Consider the following 17,245-nt stretch of genomic DNA (forward strand, 5'->3'; position numbering starts at 1 on the left):
GGCATTGCTGAATTCAGCGCAGCCATTGTGAGGAGCCCCTGTAAAAAGAAGGCCGACCACCTCCTCCCCCGCCTTCCCCCGGCAAAGTATTTTTAACCTCCGGAGCGCAGCTCTTCTGGCAGAGTGTGAACTCAGCTCTGTCACACGGCCCCGAAGCTACGAAGAGGTGTTTCCGGCTGCCCATCGCACCTCCTGAGCTGCTTCATCTCATCTCCTGCCCCCCCCTGTGGCTTTCACAGGCAGTCCGTGCGCCTGACGTCACTCCTCTCGGCCTCTCCCTGCCCCGACACACCTGCTCCTTCTCCTTTATCACTGTCTTTCTCCGGCCACCAGACACCAGTATCCTCCACCTTCCCGCTCCTTTGGCTTTGCCGCCAACTGGAATCGAAGAGCCAATCACGCACGAAGGGCGGGGGCCACTCTCTGATTGGCTGTGGCAGGCACGACTGACGCGTCTATCCACGATGGCCACGCCTCCTCTCCTGTTGCCACGCCCCCCTTTCCTGTTACCACGCCTCCTCTCCTGTTGCTACGCCTCCTCTCCTATTGCCACGCCCCCTTTCCTGTTGCCACGCCTCCTCTCCTGTTGCCATGTGCAGCTGCCTTCCCACACGGAAACTAGGAGCTGTGAGCACAGTGGGGAATGACGCTGGGGAAGAAAAAACAGGGCGGGAACAGAACGAGCTTCCGGAAATGACTTACAGCGTCTTGCAAACAAATACTGTGTTCTCTGGCACGGGAGAGAATCGGGAGTTTGCATTTGTCAGGCATCGGAAATCAGAGTTCGCGCACTGCAAGCCAGGGCAATATTTCTGTTGCAAAACCTCGGGTTACCTACCTTTGTCTCAGGCGTCGCTCGATGTCAGCGATATCTTTCCCACTTTGATGCTCCTCTTTGGTGTCAGTAGCACTGAGGTGCTGTGGCCTCACAGAGATTGGAAGGCGTTTCATGGTCGGGTGTGCAGGGAGCCTCGCTCAGGGTGTGAGGTCTTGTCTGCTCTTCAGAGCTCAGACGTGAGACATGAGAGACTGCGGTCCAGTCAAGTTGAGTCATCTCTGGGAGTCAGAGTACATCTCTCGCTGGTCACAGCAATGTCCTGATTAGAGATGTCCAATCTCTAAATCACATATTTCCTCCTCTCATCATGCAAACATACTGCACATACTGTATGTGGGGTGTCCAGTCCTGGTCCTGGAGGACTGGAGTACTGTATGTACAAGCGAGATAAACCAACTGGTTACTGGTTTAAATACCAGTTTAAACAGCTTCTACCAGCTCTACAGAGATCTAGGACACCTGCAAATACAGCGTCACCTACAGGATGACAGCCAAGCAGTAAAATTGCCAAAAATGCAGCTTACTTTCCACAGCTACAGTGACTGTAATGACAGAAATTTAGTTCACAGACCAGGACTGACAGGATCAGGACTGACAGGATTTACAGATCCTGTAAATCTGTGTAGCTATATCTCTGCTGCACTGTAAATCTGTGTAGCTGTGTCTCTGTGCTGTACTTGAAGCCATTTTCCAATCTAGCTATTTTGGTAATTAGTACATTTATATGTTCAAAGATCCCAACTTGAAGGAAGCCAGGATGTCAGTTTGAACAATATGTTGGCTTATTCCTTCCACATTCCAACCACCCTTTAGGTAGAAATGACTCAGATTATGTCAATGATTTAAAACATAAGCATTGGGTACTAGAAATGGTGTTTTAATGCCATATTATTGCAATGACATATTGTAGCCATTTCCTTCACACGTGTTATTTCTCGGTGTAAATTAATTTTTCTGTTTCATGACACTATTTGGAACAGGCATATCAAGGACATCTGTGCAGGCACAGAAGAAGGGTCCTTCGGGAGCCTCTGCAGTGGTGGCTGGGAAGTTTTATTTTGGGAACTGCTATGTGTTAAAGTGGATACAAGGCAATTGTTGACTTCGGTGGAAAGGAATCAGATACAGGTAGTTTTATTTTGCATTTTGCTTTACCTTCGGTGGCCACGTTGTTAAATCTAGTGCTACTTTGTGGTTTTCTGGAGTTTCACTGTCTCATCCAATTTAGTTCCCTCCCGAGACAAGCAGGTGTTTATAAATTCCATCCGAGCCAGAATATATATATATAATTTAGACTTCTGGAAGGAACCTGGACACACACAACTCAAGTCCAGCAAAAGTGCATGATCATAACAGTGAGTTTCAGACGTGATCTAACATGGGACTCTGTTCCAGCCTTTTGTTTGGTGTTGTGCAAAGATGTACTTAATAATAATAATAATAATAATAATAATAATAATAATAATAATAATTGCTTACACTTATATAGCGCTTTTCTGGACACTCCATTCAAAGCGCTTTACAGGTAATGGGGATCCCCTCCACCACCCCCAATGTGCAGCATCCACCTGGATGATGCGACAGCAGCCATAGTGCACCAGAACGCTCCCCACACACCAGCTCTCAGTGGGGAGGAGAGCAGAGTAATGTAGCCAATTCATAGATGGGGATTATTAGGAGGCCATGATTGGTGAGGGCCACTGGGAAATTTGGCCAGGACGCCGGGGTTACACCCCTACTCTTTTCGAGAAACGCCCTGGGATTTTTAATGACCACAGAGAATCAGGACCTCGGTTTTACGTCTCATTCGAAGGACGGCACCTGTTTACAGTATAGTATCCCCATCACTATACTGGGGCATCAGGACCCACACAGACTGCAGGGTGAGCGCCCCCTGCTGGCCCCACTAACACCTCTCCCAGCAGCAACCTTAGTTTGATGAGGATGATGAGCTGTCCTTAGCATACCTGATCTCTGTCTCATTGAAATCCCCCCCCCCCAATCATACAGACTCACACTTACACTGTTGTGTCAAGAGCTCCACCCTCCACCCAACTCCAACCACCACCATCCTTCCTCCTCAAGCCCGTCCAGTAGTCATAGCTAAGTATCAGAGTCTTCAGGAGCTCCTGCAGAGACACGCAGAGCAGGTCAGCTCAGCTCAGCTAAGGTTGATCAGTGCAGTGATCAGTGCAGTCCTCTACATTCTAGCTTTGTGGCTCAAAGAGTGTGTTCATTCTAAGTTGTTGCAGCGTAGAGTGTATGGATGTCCGCACGTGTGTCTTTAACTTTAAATGGCAGTGGCTTACATGTGCTCATGAACTCATTGACCTGTCCGCTTCAGCCCAGCCCCTGTTTAATGATGATTAAAGGACCAACTGTCTTGGAAAAGCAGTAGAACATGTCAACCACCAGAGGGCAGTGCTAACTGTGAAATCTTGAGCTACCTCATCTCTTAACAGCGTAGATACTTAATAATAATAATAATTGCTTACACTTATATAGCGCTTTTTCTGGACACTCCACTCAAAGCGCTTTACAGGTAATGGGGATCCCCTCCACCACCACCAGTGTGCAGCATCCACCTGGGTGATGCGACGGCAGCCATAGTGCGCCAGAACGCTCCCCACACACCAGCTCTCAGTGGGGAGGAGAGCAGAGTAATGAAGCCAATTCACAGAGGCTGACAACATTCAGGTAATATATTGTACATCTCGGTACATGGTACCAAAAAAAGAAGCAATCAGTACTGTGGAAAAGTATTTTTTTTTTACAAACCCAGGATGCACATTTTTTGAGTCTGTTGAAGACACTGGTAGTTTATTTTTAGATAAAAGTCGGCAGCAAATTTGAAGAAAATCTTAAATTAAAATCTACTTTCGGTTTTTAAAGCTTCTTGCACTGCCTTCCTCTGCCTATTGCAGACACTGATCCCCGTTAACCTCTATTCCTCTCACTGCGTTCCTGCGTGAGTCACTCCTTCTCCTTCTTTCGCCCACTCAGAGTGACTCCCCCCCTCATACATTCAGGGCTCTTTCTTAGGTGCAGAAAGCTGAGTACAGTAGGTATGACTGCGGGACAGGGTTGTCCAGAATCCACAGGCACCCTTTCCACCACCCTGAAGATTCCTTTAGAAGAGAAACTGAGCACTGTGTGTACAGTAAGTATTCTCCACTTAAGAGTCTCCTCATCGGCACATTCACACTGCTATGTCCTGGGCTCCACTGGTCTTCCTGCTCTGGCCAGTCCAGTAAAATAATGACAGGCTGGAGGAACAGAGTCTCTTTAGTCTGAAGGGAGTGTCCCACACTGACAGGCTGGAGGAACTGAGTCTGTTTAGTCTGAAGGCAGAGTCCCACACTGACTGGCTGGAGGAACTGAGTCTCTTTAGTCTGAAGAGAGTGTCCTACACTGACTGGCTGGAAGAACTGAGTCTCTTTAGTCTGAAAGGAGTGTCCAGAACAGAAAGCAGGAAGGAATTGAACTTTTAAGACTTGAACAGAGAAGACTATGTTGGACACTTATACAAGTTGTTTAAAATCCTCAAATGCATTAAGAAAATTAATTGAGCGAACATCCTCTGAATCAAGAGTGAAATACAGAAGATATTGAAATCTTCTGTAATTAAAAACTAGAAGAATGTGGTGAAATAGATACAGTTTAACATTGTTGAGTGAAGATGAGCATTGTCAATGTCTAAAATTAACAGCTTTTTTTCATTTACAGTTCCTAACATATTAAAATGAAACATTAATAATTACACATTAAAGAGTGAAAGATATCTGCTTACCGGTCATGGTCAAACTGTATTCAGGATAGTGATGATTAACAGCTTTTTGAAATGTTACACTGTTGATAGTCCCATCTGCTTGCATAAAAGCCATATCTAGAAATGAAATGAGATACGAATCAGTGTAGATCTCATCTTCGGTCATATTGTCTCTGCACCTTGCTTGGCAGAGGAGACTAGAGAGGAGAGACTGAATAAGAGAGGTGGACTTTACTCTACTCTACGTTGTGCGGTTCAGTGTCCTTCTGTACTGAAACAGAGAAGGAGGAGTTTTGAGTTCCTGTAATCTTTATAACTGACTCTATAGCAGAGACTCAGTGTGAGTGTCCAGCTGTCTCTCTGGACTCAGCTCATACAGTCAGATCTATGGATCCAGACAGCGTTTACACTGGGCTACAGAAACCAGCACAGGACGTGTACGAGACTGTGACCAGGAGAGCAGAGAGAGAGCCAGGAGGAGAGCAAACCAGTGAGTACAGCGCTAATACTCTGATACACAGAGATGCTGACTGATGCTCTGATACGTTTTAACAACAACATACTGATAAACTATTATATCAACCCCATAATACATTGTATACTGGTACAATAACACACTGTTATCCTGAAACACTAATATACTTCTACTGTAACATTGATATATTAGTTCATTTACGCTTCTATAAAGTTATACTGATATAGTAACACACTGATATTATGTTATATTAACATTGATACACAGCTGTTGTCGCCTTAGTTCCTTGCAAAAAATGCCACCCTCAGTGTACAATTCCCGTTCTTAAATATTAGCCTCATTGCACATTACTTACGCATCCAAATAAGATACATCATGCCTTCTGTCGTTTCTGTTCTTAAGGCAAGAAGTCTTTAACGTGCAGGGTTTTCCCCCTCTTTAAGTCCTTGTATGATGCTCTACAGCAGAGCTCTGCTCCAAACACGACACTCCGAATTTCTGTTCCAGACGAGTACTGTATGTATAACCTGTTCCGCCCTCTATCCTAGCAGTGCAGTGCTGGTGCAGGAGGGGTATCCCGATGGCTCTGGGCGTCACAGTGTGTGTCTTACTGGTCACAGTCATCGCCCTGGGGACAGTCTGTAAGTCTCCACCGATGTCCACCGATGTCCTGCGTGTTTGTGTTCGGCTATGCGGTCTGTGAGTGAACATCAGACACTTTACTCAAATGAGAAGAGCCCCTCTAGCCCATTTGGTAAGGAGAAGCGAATTGATCCAGTGATCACAGCCAGCCGTTTCTTGAAGGCAGCCAGGGTATCGGCTTCAGCGTCGTGCCGGGGTAGCTGAGTTCCACGCTCCCACACACCTCAGTGCAAAGTGTTGCCTCCTGGCCTGATCGGAGGAATCGCATCCAGCTGTTTCCTGACAGAAGCCAGGGTGGCAGCTTCCACACATCATAATAATAATAATAATAATAATAATAATAATAATTATTATTATTATTATTATTATTATTATTATTATTATTATTATTAGTATTAGTATTATTATTATTATTATTATTATTATTATCTCTCCAAGCCTATTGTTTCTCATTTCACCTCTGACGGCCACGGCCACTCTAATCTCTCCGTCTGTGTTCTCAAAGACGGTTTTCCGAACACATACATCAGAAAGACCACCGAAACTAAAATTATTCTGCAGCTAGGATCACACATTCTCCCTTCCCTTAACGACAGACTACTCTTCTTCTAAATTTTCTCCATTCATTGGAAGTTTCATTCCACACCTCTCTGCACCCATTCTGACTTCACACCTCTTGATTGGCCTCTCTTTCTGTCCCCTGCTCCCGCCTCTCACTCCTCCTCCCTCCCAGCCTTTGTTCTCCCGCTACTTTACCTTTTGCCTACTGCCCTGTCTCTCTCACACCTGAAGAAGGCTCCACGGCCGAAACGTTGTGTTCTCTTTCTTCTTTTTTTCAGCATGGAATAAACCTATTACTTGTTCCATAATAATAATTGCTTACACTTATATAGCGCTTTTCTGGACACTCCACTCAAAGCGCTTTACAGGTAATGGGGACTCCCCTCCACCACCACCAATGTGCAGCATCCACCTGGATGCTGCACATTGGTGGTGGTGGAGGGGAGTCCCCATTACCTGTAAAGCGCTTTCAGTGGAGTGAGAATGAGTCTCCCCAGTCCTTTCCAGTTGGAGACTGCGCTGGCCAGCTGTCGTCTGTGAGCAGCGTGGGCGCTGGCCCCTTGTGGTTCAGGCAGGAAGAGGGTCACCCCAGCCACCGTGGCGACACCCAATCAGACGCGCTGTTGCAAGCAGGAGTGCAGCTGTATCAGGCCAGATGGCCACTGTGGTCTGTAGGTTGAGGCCCTGTTGCCGTGGCGACTTTCCTGTAGGGCCTGAGCTACATAACAGCGATAGTTTGTGGTTTTACACTCGCAAGTCAAAAACAAGAATCTTTCTTCAGCAGGTACAAGCCGGTCTCCTAATATTTCAGTCAAAATTTCACAGTCAAATCATACTCTACAATTCTCAATATGTTCTTAAGTTCACCCTCAAAAACAAAAAGCAGAAACATTAACAGGACATTAACAGGACATTAGAAAGGTCGCAGCTCTTGATGTTCTTTCAGGCAAATATTAATGTAATTACTTTTTGCGATCCTTAAATACATTGACAGGTATTCTTTTAGTGTATTGAATTGCATTGACTTGTATTCTTATCCCATTTGTGATTTTCTTTAGTTCTTACATTTTTCCAGTTCCAGTTCAGGTGCCAAGGGAGCAAAATTATATAGATAAGTAGATCCATGCTTGGGTCACTTCCAATAAGAGCAGAAGGAAAGAGAGAATTGGAAGATATTGGCATGTACTGTACCTATTTGGCCAAATACATGAACAGTATCCAGCACAGCTACTGTATAAGTTGCTACTCAAATTCTCCACAGCTCTTCTAGTTATCACTTGGGCTCTTGGACTTAAAAAAAGTAGTTAAACACTACTTTACTGCATGTTCATTCAAAACTGATCAAGCACGTGTTCACTTGTTCCCACAGCTGTGCAACATATGATGGACAGCCAGAAATGCTTAAAATGGCGAATTACATTCGTTAAATTCTGGTTTGTGTGTGACACACAATGAGTTTGACCAGTAGAAAATGGCTGAACAAGTGCAGGATGAGTGACCTGGGCTCTGTGGGGCGTGTGTGTGTGTGTGATGTGCAGTGTGGAAGACCAGCAGAGACTGTGAGATCCACCTGAGGGAGAAGAACAGACAACTGGAGAGACTCAGGAATGAAACCGAGAGAAACAGGACTGAAACTCAGAGATATATTGAAGATCTGGAGTCGGTCTTCTGTGTGGACCCTTCTACTGGGGAGAGAAGTAAGTGTATGAATATACTGGGCAAGGAAGGATGACAGAGGACATCTGTACAGAGGAGAGTCCTGATGAGTCCCAGAGGCTCAATCAGTATTAATCCAGGTGATTCCTGTGTGTCTGTCTGTACAGAGGAGAGTCCTGAGGAATCCCTGAGGCTCAGTCAGTATTAATCCAGGTGATTCCTGTGTGTCTGTCTGTACAGAGGAGAGTCCTGAGGAATCCCTGAGGCTCAGTCAGTATTAATCCAGGTGATTCCTATGTGTCTGTCTGTACAGAGGAGAGTCCTGAGGAATCCCTGAGGCTCAGTCAGTATTAATCCAGGGGATTCCTGTGTGTCTGTCTGTACAGAGGAGAGTCCTGAGGAATCCCTGAGGCTCAGTCAGTATTAATCCAGGTGATTCCTGTGTGTCTGTCTGTACAGAGGAGAGTCCTGAGGAATCCCTGAGACTCAGTCAGTATTAATCCAGGTGATTCCTGTGTGTCTGTCTGTACAGAGCAGCAGTGCTGTCCACAGGGATGGAAGGAGGGAGACTGTGGTAGATGTTACTACGTCTCTACTGAGCGAAGATCCTGGGAGTCTGCACATCAGTTCTGCTCGTCAGTGGAAGCTCATCTGGTAGAAATTGAAAACAAGAGAGAACTGGTAAGATCCTACACTGCAGCATCACTGCTGTCCTGACAAAGAGGGAGGGGGCAGAAGGACACAGAGAGTCCCACGAGATTCAGCGGGAAAGGGAAGGGCGCAAAACAAGCACATGTCTGGAATCAGTGATGCAGGACCTGCACTGTGTGTCTCTCCAGAGGGTTCTCAATGGTCTAGTGCAAACCTACGACTATTGGACTGGCCTGAGCAGGAAGGACAGGGGAGGAGCGTGGAGCTGGGTCACAGGTGGAGCCCTGAACACAGCACTGTAAGTGAGCCCAAGCTAGAGTGTCATTACAACCTTATTTTTGCCATTATCATTGTTCAGCGGCTTGGTGAAGAGGTGACAGCTGATTGGTGAGCTTTATTGGGGACGTTTCCTTGACATCCATCTGCCAGAACCCCAGGACACCCCCAATTCTAAATGGTGCCTGGATGAAGATAGGGTGGAGGGAGGGAGGGATAGGGTGGAGGGACAGTGTGCAAGCGTGTCTGCAAGAAGCAGGATATTTCTGTGCAGAGAAGAGGAAACGGGAGGGGTTAGGGCTTGACCTCCTGCTGAAGGCTTAAAACTCGTGTCTCATCACAGGCACTCCCCAGGTTGCACAACAAATTCAACTTTAATTAAATGCCCCACACGTAACTTCGTTTGTTCAGAGTCTGGAAATGTGCAGTATATGGATATGTATCTCTGACTGCCCACCACTGCATAGCCCTGTTTTTAGCAAATTGTTTATCTAGTTCCACACTGCACATCACACACACACATGCACGCCCCACAGAGCCAAGGTCAATCATAGATTAAGTCTATTCCAGCAAGCAATGGGCACAAGGGAGGGTCCATCCCGGACAGGAAGCCAGTCCATCACAGGGTAGACACATACAAAGACACACACTGTAACGAACAGTTCTTTCCGGACCCTATGCGGACGACACAATCCGAAGAAGTGGGGAAACACTGGGAAAACGTCATGCAGGAATACGGGGCTGAAAACAGGGGGGCGTGTCCAAAGTGCGCTGGTGCACGGGGGAGGTGTGGCCGAGGCAAACAATCCACAAGTAATCCATAGAGGGAATCCAAAAACACAAGAATAAGTCCATAGCCAGGTGATCCATCCAAACACGGAATTAAAAACACGAGCCGGGTCGGAACCGGCGGACTAGGAACAGGAACAGGAACAGGAACAGGAACAGGAACAGGAACAGAGGTTAAAACCTTAAAGGGACCAGGCGCTTCCAGGTCCCGGACTCGCACGGTACGGAAACCAGATGCAGAGCCAGGATGAGCGTCAGCGCCTGGCTTTTAAGGTGGGCTGGGAAAGGGGATCAGGTGCACAGAATTAAGTCTAAAGTGAAAGGGCTGGAGCACCCTTAAGGAGGGGGGACTATAATCGTGACACACACACACATGCACACACCAGGGCTAATTTTTAGAAGCCAATGAACCTACCAGTATGTCTTTGGGCTGTGGGGGGAAACCGGATGCCGAGAGTGTATTTATCTCGCAAGATGCGTTCACATGAGATGCTAAGCAGGGCAGGAAGTGGGCCAGGAATGTGCTAAGATAAATAGAAAGTAGGAAACGTTGCCCGTGGCTCAAAATGGAATCAGTTCTGTGAAGTTGTGTCCTGGGAGGCTCTTCTCAGAAACGGGCTCTTGCGCGGGAGTCGGGGATGGCTGCGGTGTGAGGCCGTCTGTTCCGCTGACTCCGTTCTCTCTTCCCGTCGCAGAGTCGCCGTCAGCGAGAGCCACCGCGGGGGCGACCGCGCCGCTGCGTTCCGGGGCTCGGGCGAGGTCTATCTGTACTCGGCCTCTTGCACGCTGCCCTACCAGTGGATCTGCGAGGCGGAGCCTGAGATAGTGTGGGCGATGGGAGAGGCAAGGGGCGGTCTGGGCAAAGGGGTCAGCCCCGCCCACCGTGGGCGGTATTAAAAGCAAGCATGCGAGAACTAAAACTACCGACTACTCCATCAGCCCTTATTTAATCTTAATTCCACTTTATTCCAGTACGACAAACAGAAGGCTTACAGAACAATGCTTGTCAGTGTTGTAGAGATTTCTCACAGTTCCGGTTCCTTTCCTGGGGGACGCCAGATACCTCAGCTCAGAGACAGACTAGACCTGAAGTGGCGCCGGCTGAAATCAGCGTCTGGCATCCTCCGAGTGCAAACAGGGATCTTCCTCCGTGTATTTCCTGTGGAAACAGGAAAGGGAACGCGGAGGCGAGGCCTTGACCGCCATCTCCTCCCCGATGGGCGGCTTCCAAAACTGCTGGCTTCTGGGAAAGAAAGACTGCATGGTGCACCCCTCAACAACCAAACGCTCTTTTGAAGAAACCAATTATTTGATTTCTTCTCATCAATGAGGATCAGGGGAGTACTATGCCTTAATGTGTATGTGTGCATGTTAAGTGCCTTGGAGCATGTCTTCTGGAGATCAAGAGAATCTGGAATGTGCATAATCAGCGTTAAATCCTTGCTGTGAGAGCAGCATTGCAAAGCCTGGTGCTATAGTTCGGAAAGCCCCGACCAACATTAAGGGCCTTGATGATGGCAGAAGATGGGGGGTGACTTTAACAGTAAGCAAGACCAGGGGACTATCTCAACCCAGGAGGAGGTCTGTTGCACCCAGTGTGTCTATTGCTTTTGCACCGGCCATACAGACACTTAACACTGAGAGCTCTTGACACAAGTCAGGCAAGGTGCAATAGTGTTCAAAAAGTGAAACAGAGTTTTCTAGATATTTGTTGCCTCTGTTCTCATGTGTGTTTCTGTGGGAACACGCTCTACCTGATGGATTACGTTACATCCCTTTCAATACAGGGTCATTTATGCTGGGATTAATTCATAAATAATAAATAAATGATTAACAAATAAATAAATGACATATACCACTCCTTAACACTGCTTGCTGTTTTATAGCACAGATACCATTGCATATACAGTAGTATGCATAATGTAAATATTTATTTTAAAAAGAGTCATGGTTACTTGGAATTGTTTTTAGAGACAAGTTAGTGTGTGACTTGCTGTTTGACAGTGACTTTTCTCTGTTTGCACAGCCTGACTTATTTGTGAGCTAAATTAACACTAATTTCCTGTTTGTGTGCTTGTGTAGCTGCACAGCCGCAAATAGCTTTGAGAAACCTATGTAGGGCAGCACAAAAGACATGACATGATCTTTCAAGAGACCTAAAAATCCTACAGCCACTCTGGTGAGAATCATTCTTCAGCTTGACGCCTCTTAGCCAGCAGCCTGGTACTGAAGGAATTACAATATTCCACTGAAGGAATTCAGTGTAATAGCAACATGGCGATTCCTGTTTTTCAAACCAGATTGTAATGAATATCATTTCACCTTTTAATAATCGGTGGCTGCATGTTGCACAGCTGTAAGAACTAGCTTGATCAGTTTTGAATTAACATGCAGGAAGGTAGCAGAGTCCAAGTGCCAAGCAAAGTGAGCTGTGTATATGTGTAGCAGATCAGGGCTGTGCTGGATACAGTTCATTCTCTCCGTGTTCTTTTCTTGGTAGTCTCTAAGACTTTCGACTACAGTTAGATATGCCAGGATCTTCCAGTCCTCTCTTTCCTTCTGCTCTTTCTGAGAGCGAGCCAGGCTGAATTGTACTGCTCATGGATCAGCACAGCCCTAATGACGTGTGAGGAATTCCAGTGCAGCAACGAAGCAGGATTCAGGTATAGTATAATAACTGAGTTTTCACATGCGACTCAAGGGCCAGACTTCATCTTCATGAAGCTCTCGCTCCAGGTTCTGCTGAAGGCAGGTAAGTGCTCTGTTTTTTTTTTGTTGTCAAGATTTTTAAACATGAATCTGAATTGCGTGTCGTCTAAGTTTGCCCCTTAAAAGCTCAGTCCTCGCTGCACTGAAATAGTCCAGAATTAAAATGTGCTGTGCTTTAGATGCAGCAATCCTTTGCGAGATCAAAGAACAAGGCATGAGGGTTTGTTGGTGGAGCATTTTTTCTGTCTCTGTTAGCAAGACTGGACTAGAGAGAGAGCAGCAGCCAATTAACACAGGCAGTGAAAGAACAAGCTGCACTAGGAAAAGAGTGACGGAGTCGGTCATGCACACTAACTGCCTGGACACTGTAGTACGTTAATGTGGCTTTCAAGAAGAGAGACTGGATATGGCTAATATCAGCAGTATTACTGCATGGCACAGTGACAGCTGAACAACTGTTAAACTGCAGCAGACAGACAGTATCACAGTGCTCCAGTGCAGCAGACAGACAGTATCACAGTGTTACAGTGCAGCTGACAGGCAGTATCACAGTGTTACAGTGCAGCAGACAGACAGTATCACAGTGATCCAGTGCAGCAGACAGACAGTATCACAGTGTTCCGGTGCAGCTGACAGGCAGTATCACAGTGTTACAGTGATCCAGTGCAGCAGACAGACAGTATCACAGTGTTCCAGTGCAGCAGACAGTATCACAGTGTTCCAGTGCAGCAGACAGACAGTATCACAGTGTTACAGTGCAGCTGACAGGCAGTATCATAGTGTTACAGTGCAGCAGACAGACAGTATCACAGTGATCCAGTGCAGCAGACAGACAGTATCACAGTGTTCCTGTGTTGCAGACAGACAGTATCACAGTGATCCAGTGCAGCAGACAGACAGTATCACAGTGTTACAGTCTAGCAGACAGACAGTATCACAGTGTTCCAGTGCAGCAGACAGACAGTATCACAGTGATCCAGTGCAGCAGACAGACAGTATCACAGTGATCCAGTACAGCAGACAATATCAGCAGTCCATTAGCAGAACACTGAGTGGTATACAAAATTCAATGCAATTCAAACTTTGACATGAGAAAGCTTTGACTGAGGTTTAGCTGCTGGTTTTATCGCGCAGAAGTGTCTCTTAGCAACAGAGCTCCACAGAGGTCATGTGACTTCACACATGAGAGGAGTCGTCATTAAAGCTGACCACTGAATACTGAAAAAAAACACTTCTGTCTGTATTGTGGTTGAAGGTGCAGTTCTGCTTTTTTTAAAAATAAGTTGCACATCAGAGCTGTGAGCAAGCACACATTTGCTAAAAAAGTTCTTGCATCAAAGGATTCCTGAGAGAATGTAAAAGAATGTCACAATAATGCACAACATCCTGACACTGCAGAGAGTGACCCATTAAAATGACAGCTGGATACTCACACTGGGTCTGTGTCAGTGAGACAGCTGGACACTCACCCTGAGTCTCTGTCAGTGAGACAGCTGGACACTCACACTGGGTCTCTGTCAGTGAGACAGACGGACACTCACACTGGGTCTCTGTCAGTGAGACAGCTGGACACTCACCCTGAGTCTCTGTCAGTGAGACAGATGGACACTCACCCTGAGTCTCTGTCAGTGAGACAGATGGACACTCACACTGGGTCTCTGTCAGTGAGACAGCTGGACACTGAGACACACTGAGTCTCTGGCAGTGGCATACTGACACTGACTGACTGGACACTGTGATACAGAACCCATGAAATATGCCCTTGCGTTCTATGTCATTCTGCCCTGTTTTCCTTTTTCTCTATCAGATTTTATCTCTTTGAAAGAGTGAGAGAAAGAGATTAACATGTACAACAACACAGGAACTGAGAAAACTCCTCCTCTTCCTCTTTTGGTGTTGTGAATTTATCTCTCTGGCTGTTTCAGTTTGCAGGGAAGCACAGAAGGAAAGAAAGAGGTTTTGGCTGAAGACAGGATCTACAATGAAGGTCTTCAGAGCCCAGGGACACAGGATCCTGCAGTTAGCTCTCCTCCTGCACAGTCGGAACCCCTGTCTCCTTTCCTCCACAGTAAGTTACACTGTGATGCTGTCTGTCTGCTACACTGGAACACTGTGATACTGTCTGTCTGCTACACTGGAGCACTGTGATACTGTCTGCTGTACTGTAACACTGTGATACTGTCTGTCTGCTACACTGGAACACTGTGATACTGTCTGTCTGCTGCACTGGATCACTGTGATACTGTCTGTCTGCTACACTGGAACACTGTGATACTGTCTGTCTGCTACACTGGAACACTGTGATACTGTCTGTCTGCTGCACTGGATCACTGTGATACTGTCTGTCTGCTACACTGGAACACTGTGATACTGTCTGTCTGCTACACTGGATCACTGTGATACTGTCTGTCTGCTGCACTGTAACACTGTGATACTGTCTGTCTGTCTGCTGCACTGTAACACTGTGATACTGTCTGTCTGCTGTACTGGAGCACTGTGATACTGTCTGTCTGCTGCACTGTAATACTGTGATACTGTCTGTCTGCTGCACTGTAACACTGTGATACTGTCTGTCTGCTACACTGTAATACTGTGATACTGTCTGTCTGCTGCACTGTAATACTGTGATACTGCCTGTCTGCTGTACTGGAACACTGTGATACTGTCTGTCTGCTGCACTGGAGCACTGTGATACTGTCTGTCTGCTGTACTGGAGCACTGTGATACTGTCTGTCTGCTGCACTGTAATACTGTGATACTGCCTGTCTGCTGTACTGGAGCACTGTGATACTGTCTGTCTGCTGCACTGGAGCACTGTGATACTGTCTGTCTGCTGTACTGTAACAATGTGATACTCTCTATTATAAGGTCTGTTACAGTTTTGTCACTGTCTGCTATTCATCTCATAGTTATTCTGCAATACTGTGATGCTGCTCTTGCAGCTTGTCAACCCCTGTTCAGATGTCCTTACACACGATATTTGTGTAATTGTTTAGATTTCAGAATCAGATTCTAGCAGTTAACTACCTATTTCGTCTTCTAGCCTGCATGCAGCAAATTCCTGCCATTCAGATGACATCTGGAGTTCACGGAGAGAAACGTTTGTCCTGATACCTTCCTTCTTCTTTTAGGGAAGGACTGAGTCTGCAGGCAGCTGCTGTACGGTTTTAGGAGGTGGAGAAGTTTTTATGGCACTCATGAGCACAATGAGTTACAGTTTGTTTTCTTGATGGCTATTCGTTTATGTGTGTCTGCGTGGCTACAGTTCTGAGTGCATTTTGATGGTGACTCAAGGCTCTCTACACAGCAATGAGCACTCACAGGTCACACACTTGCTTGCCTCCTATGTCATTGAAAACGAAATGCATGTCTTTAAAAATATTCAGAAATACTCTCCTGAAGCCCCACCTTCTCTGCAAAACGAAGCTATTGCTGATGACGAGCAGATGATTTTTAGACCGTGTTCATGTGCTCATCACAAGGAAGTTGAACAACAGATGCACACAGATTTCAGGGCTGGTGTAGGTCACAAGGTGGTCTTTCAGAAGTGATCATGTTCCATGGCATTGTTTATCACGGTAAGTTCTACAATGTCTACTCCTTATTCTCACAGGAAAGCAATGGGGCATTGTACTCGTGGGTCTAAACTCTCTAAAGAAAAAAGTCTGTATGTTGTCTTTTTACAGTGTTTCATCTACTGAGCTCTTCCAGAGGAATTGTAATGGAGTTTATAACAAAAGTTCAGAAGGGATGACAACAACCGAGCTCAATCAGACTCAGCTGTCAGTAATTAGCAATCGCTCCTGACAATCCATTCCTCTCCCAAACGCTATAAAAACCTACGAGATCCCTCTCTCTCTCGCATGTGTCTTGCATCTCACCTCCACTCCATCTCCACCTCTGTGGCTGCCCCTTGCTCACCCTGCAGGGGGGTCCTGGTCTCCTTGTCCTGTGAACGGGAGGTCAGCCCTCAGCCAAGCAGGTTAAGCCACAATCTCACTCCATGACCCTTTCATCTTGGGTGTTGTCATTCCTAGTGAATGATGGTCATCAGAGCCAGTATACCACCGGTAAATTAACTTATGATTGATGTTACAAATTTAGGGTACAGGCAGATATTGGGGAACAGCACAGTCTGCCCAGGGATTACCACTACTACCTCACACCTCTGTACAGAGGAGAGTCATGATGACCAGGATGATGATGATGATTATAATAATACTACTACCACTAATAATAAGAATAATTCTTTATACTTGTATAGCACTTTTCTGGACACTCCACTCAAAGCGCTTTACAGGTAATGGGGATCCCCTCCACCACCACCAGTGTGTAGCCCCACCTGGATGATGCACCAGTACGCACCCCACAGACCAGCTCTTAGTGGGGAGGAGAGCAGAGTTTCACCCACTTTCACAGTGCTTTCTTGTACAACAGTGTGCAACAGATTTTACCAGGATTTACCAAGAGTATGTTTTCATTAGGAGAACATCCAGGTGCACAATCCTATAGCTATGGGGTGTAGGATAAACATTGAAAACGGTATATGTGGTCTTGGCCTACTTTCGTTCTCTTGGTTCCAGTTATCCAACAGAGCAATGAAGAACAAGTCATCTGATAAAGCGTTAAGCAGCCATCAGCCACCAGAGGGCAGAATTTGAAACTCTCTTGTCTTTATTGCCTCTTGAAGTGAAGATCTCAACACTACGAACACTTAATGGATCACAGACATTTTCACCACAAGAAAACATAAAACTAATAGTTGTCTTTTTATGTCTGATTCTACTGACATTCAAAAGTAGTCTGTGAGAAGTCCAGTCCACTGTGTTTGGGATTTGTGACGGTCAGGACATGCAGAAGAAAGATATATTAACATCCA

At 46.2% G+C, this 17,245-nt stretch overlaps 1 protein-coding gene across 2 annotated transcripts; it reads left to right on the forward strand.

The window, feature by feature from the left end:
* The first annotated feature begins 1,884 nt into the window (after positions 1-1,884).
* LOC107075745 (C-type lectin domain family 1 member A-like) lies at positions 1,885-11,487 on the forward strand. Of its 2 annotated transcripts, XM_015337972.2 has the most exons (7): positions 1,885-1,966; positions 4,936-5,097; positions 5,631-5,723; positions 7,824-7,982; positions 8,474-8,622; positions 8,781-8,890; positions 10,353-11,487. In XM_015337972.2, the coding sequence occupies exons 2-7, from the start codon at positions 4,995-4,997 to the stop codon at positions 10,552-10,554; spliced, it is 816 nt and encodes a 271-aa protein (XP_015193458.2). In that variant the 5' UTR covers positions 1,885-1,966; positions 4,936-4,994; the 3' UTR covers positions 10,555-11,487. The 2 variants fall into 2 exon arrangements, with proteins under 2 accessions (XP_015193458.2, XP_015193459.2); XM_015337973.2 differs by lacking the exon at positions 1,885-1,966 and having other exon boundaries at positions 4,712-5,097.
* Positions 11,488-17,245: the final 5,758 nt, after the last annotated feature.

Source organism: Lepisosteus oculatus, chromosome 23, assembly GCF_040954835.1.
Source record: "Lepisosteus oculatus isolate fLepOcu1 chromosome 23, fLepOcu1.hap2, whole genome shotgun sequence".
Taxonomy (NCBI): Eukaryota; Metazoa; Chordata; class Actinopteri; order Semionotiformes; family Lepisosteidae; genus Lepisosteus; species Lepisosteus oculatus.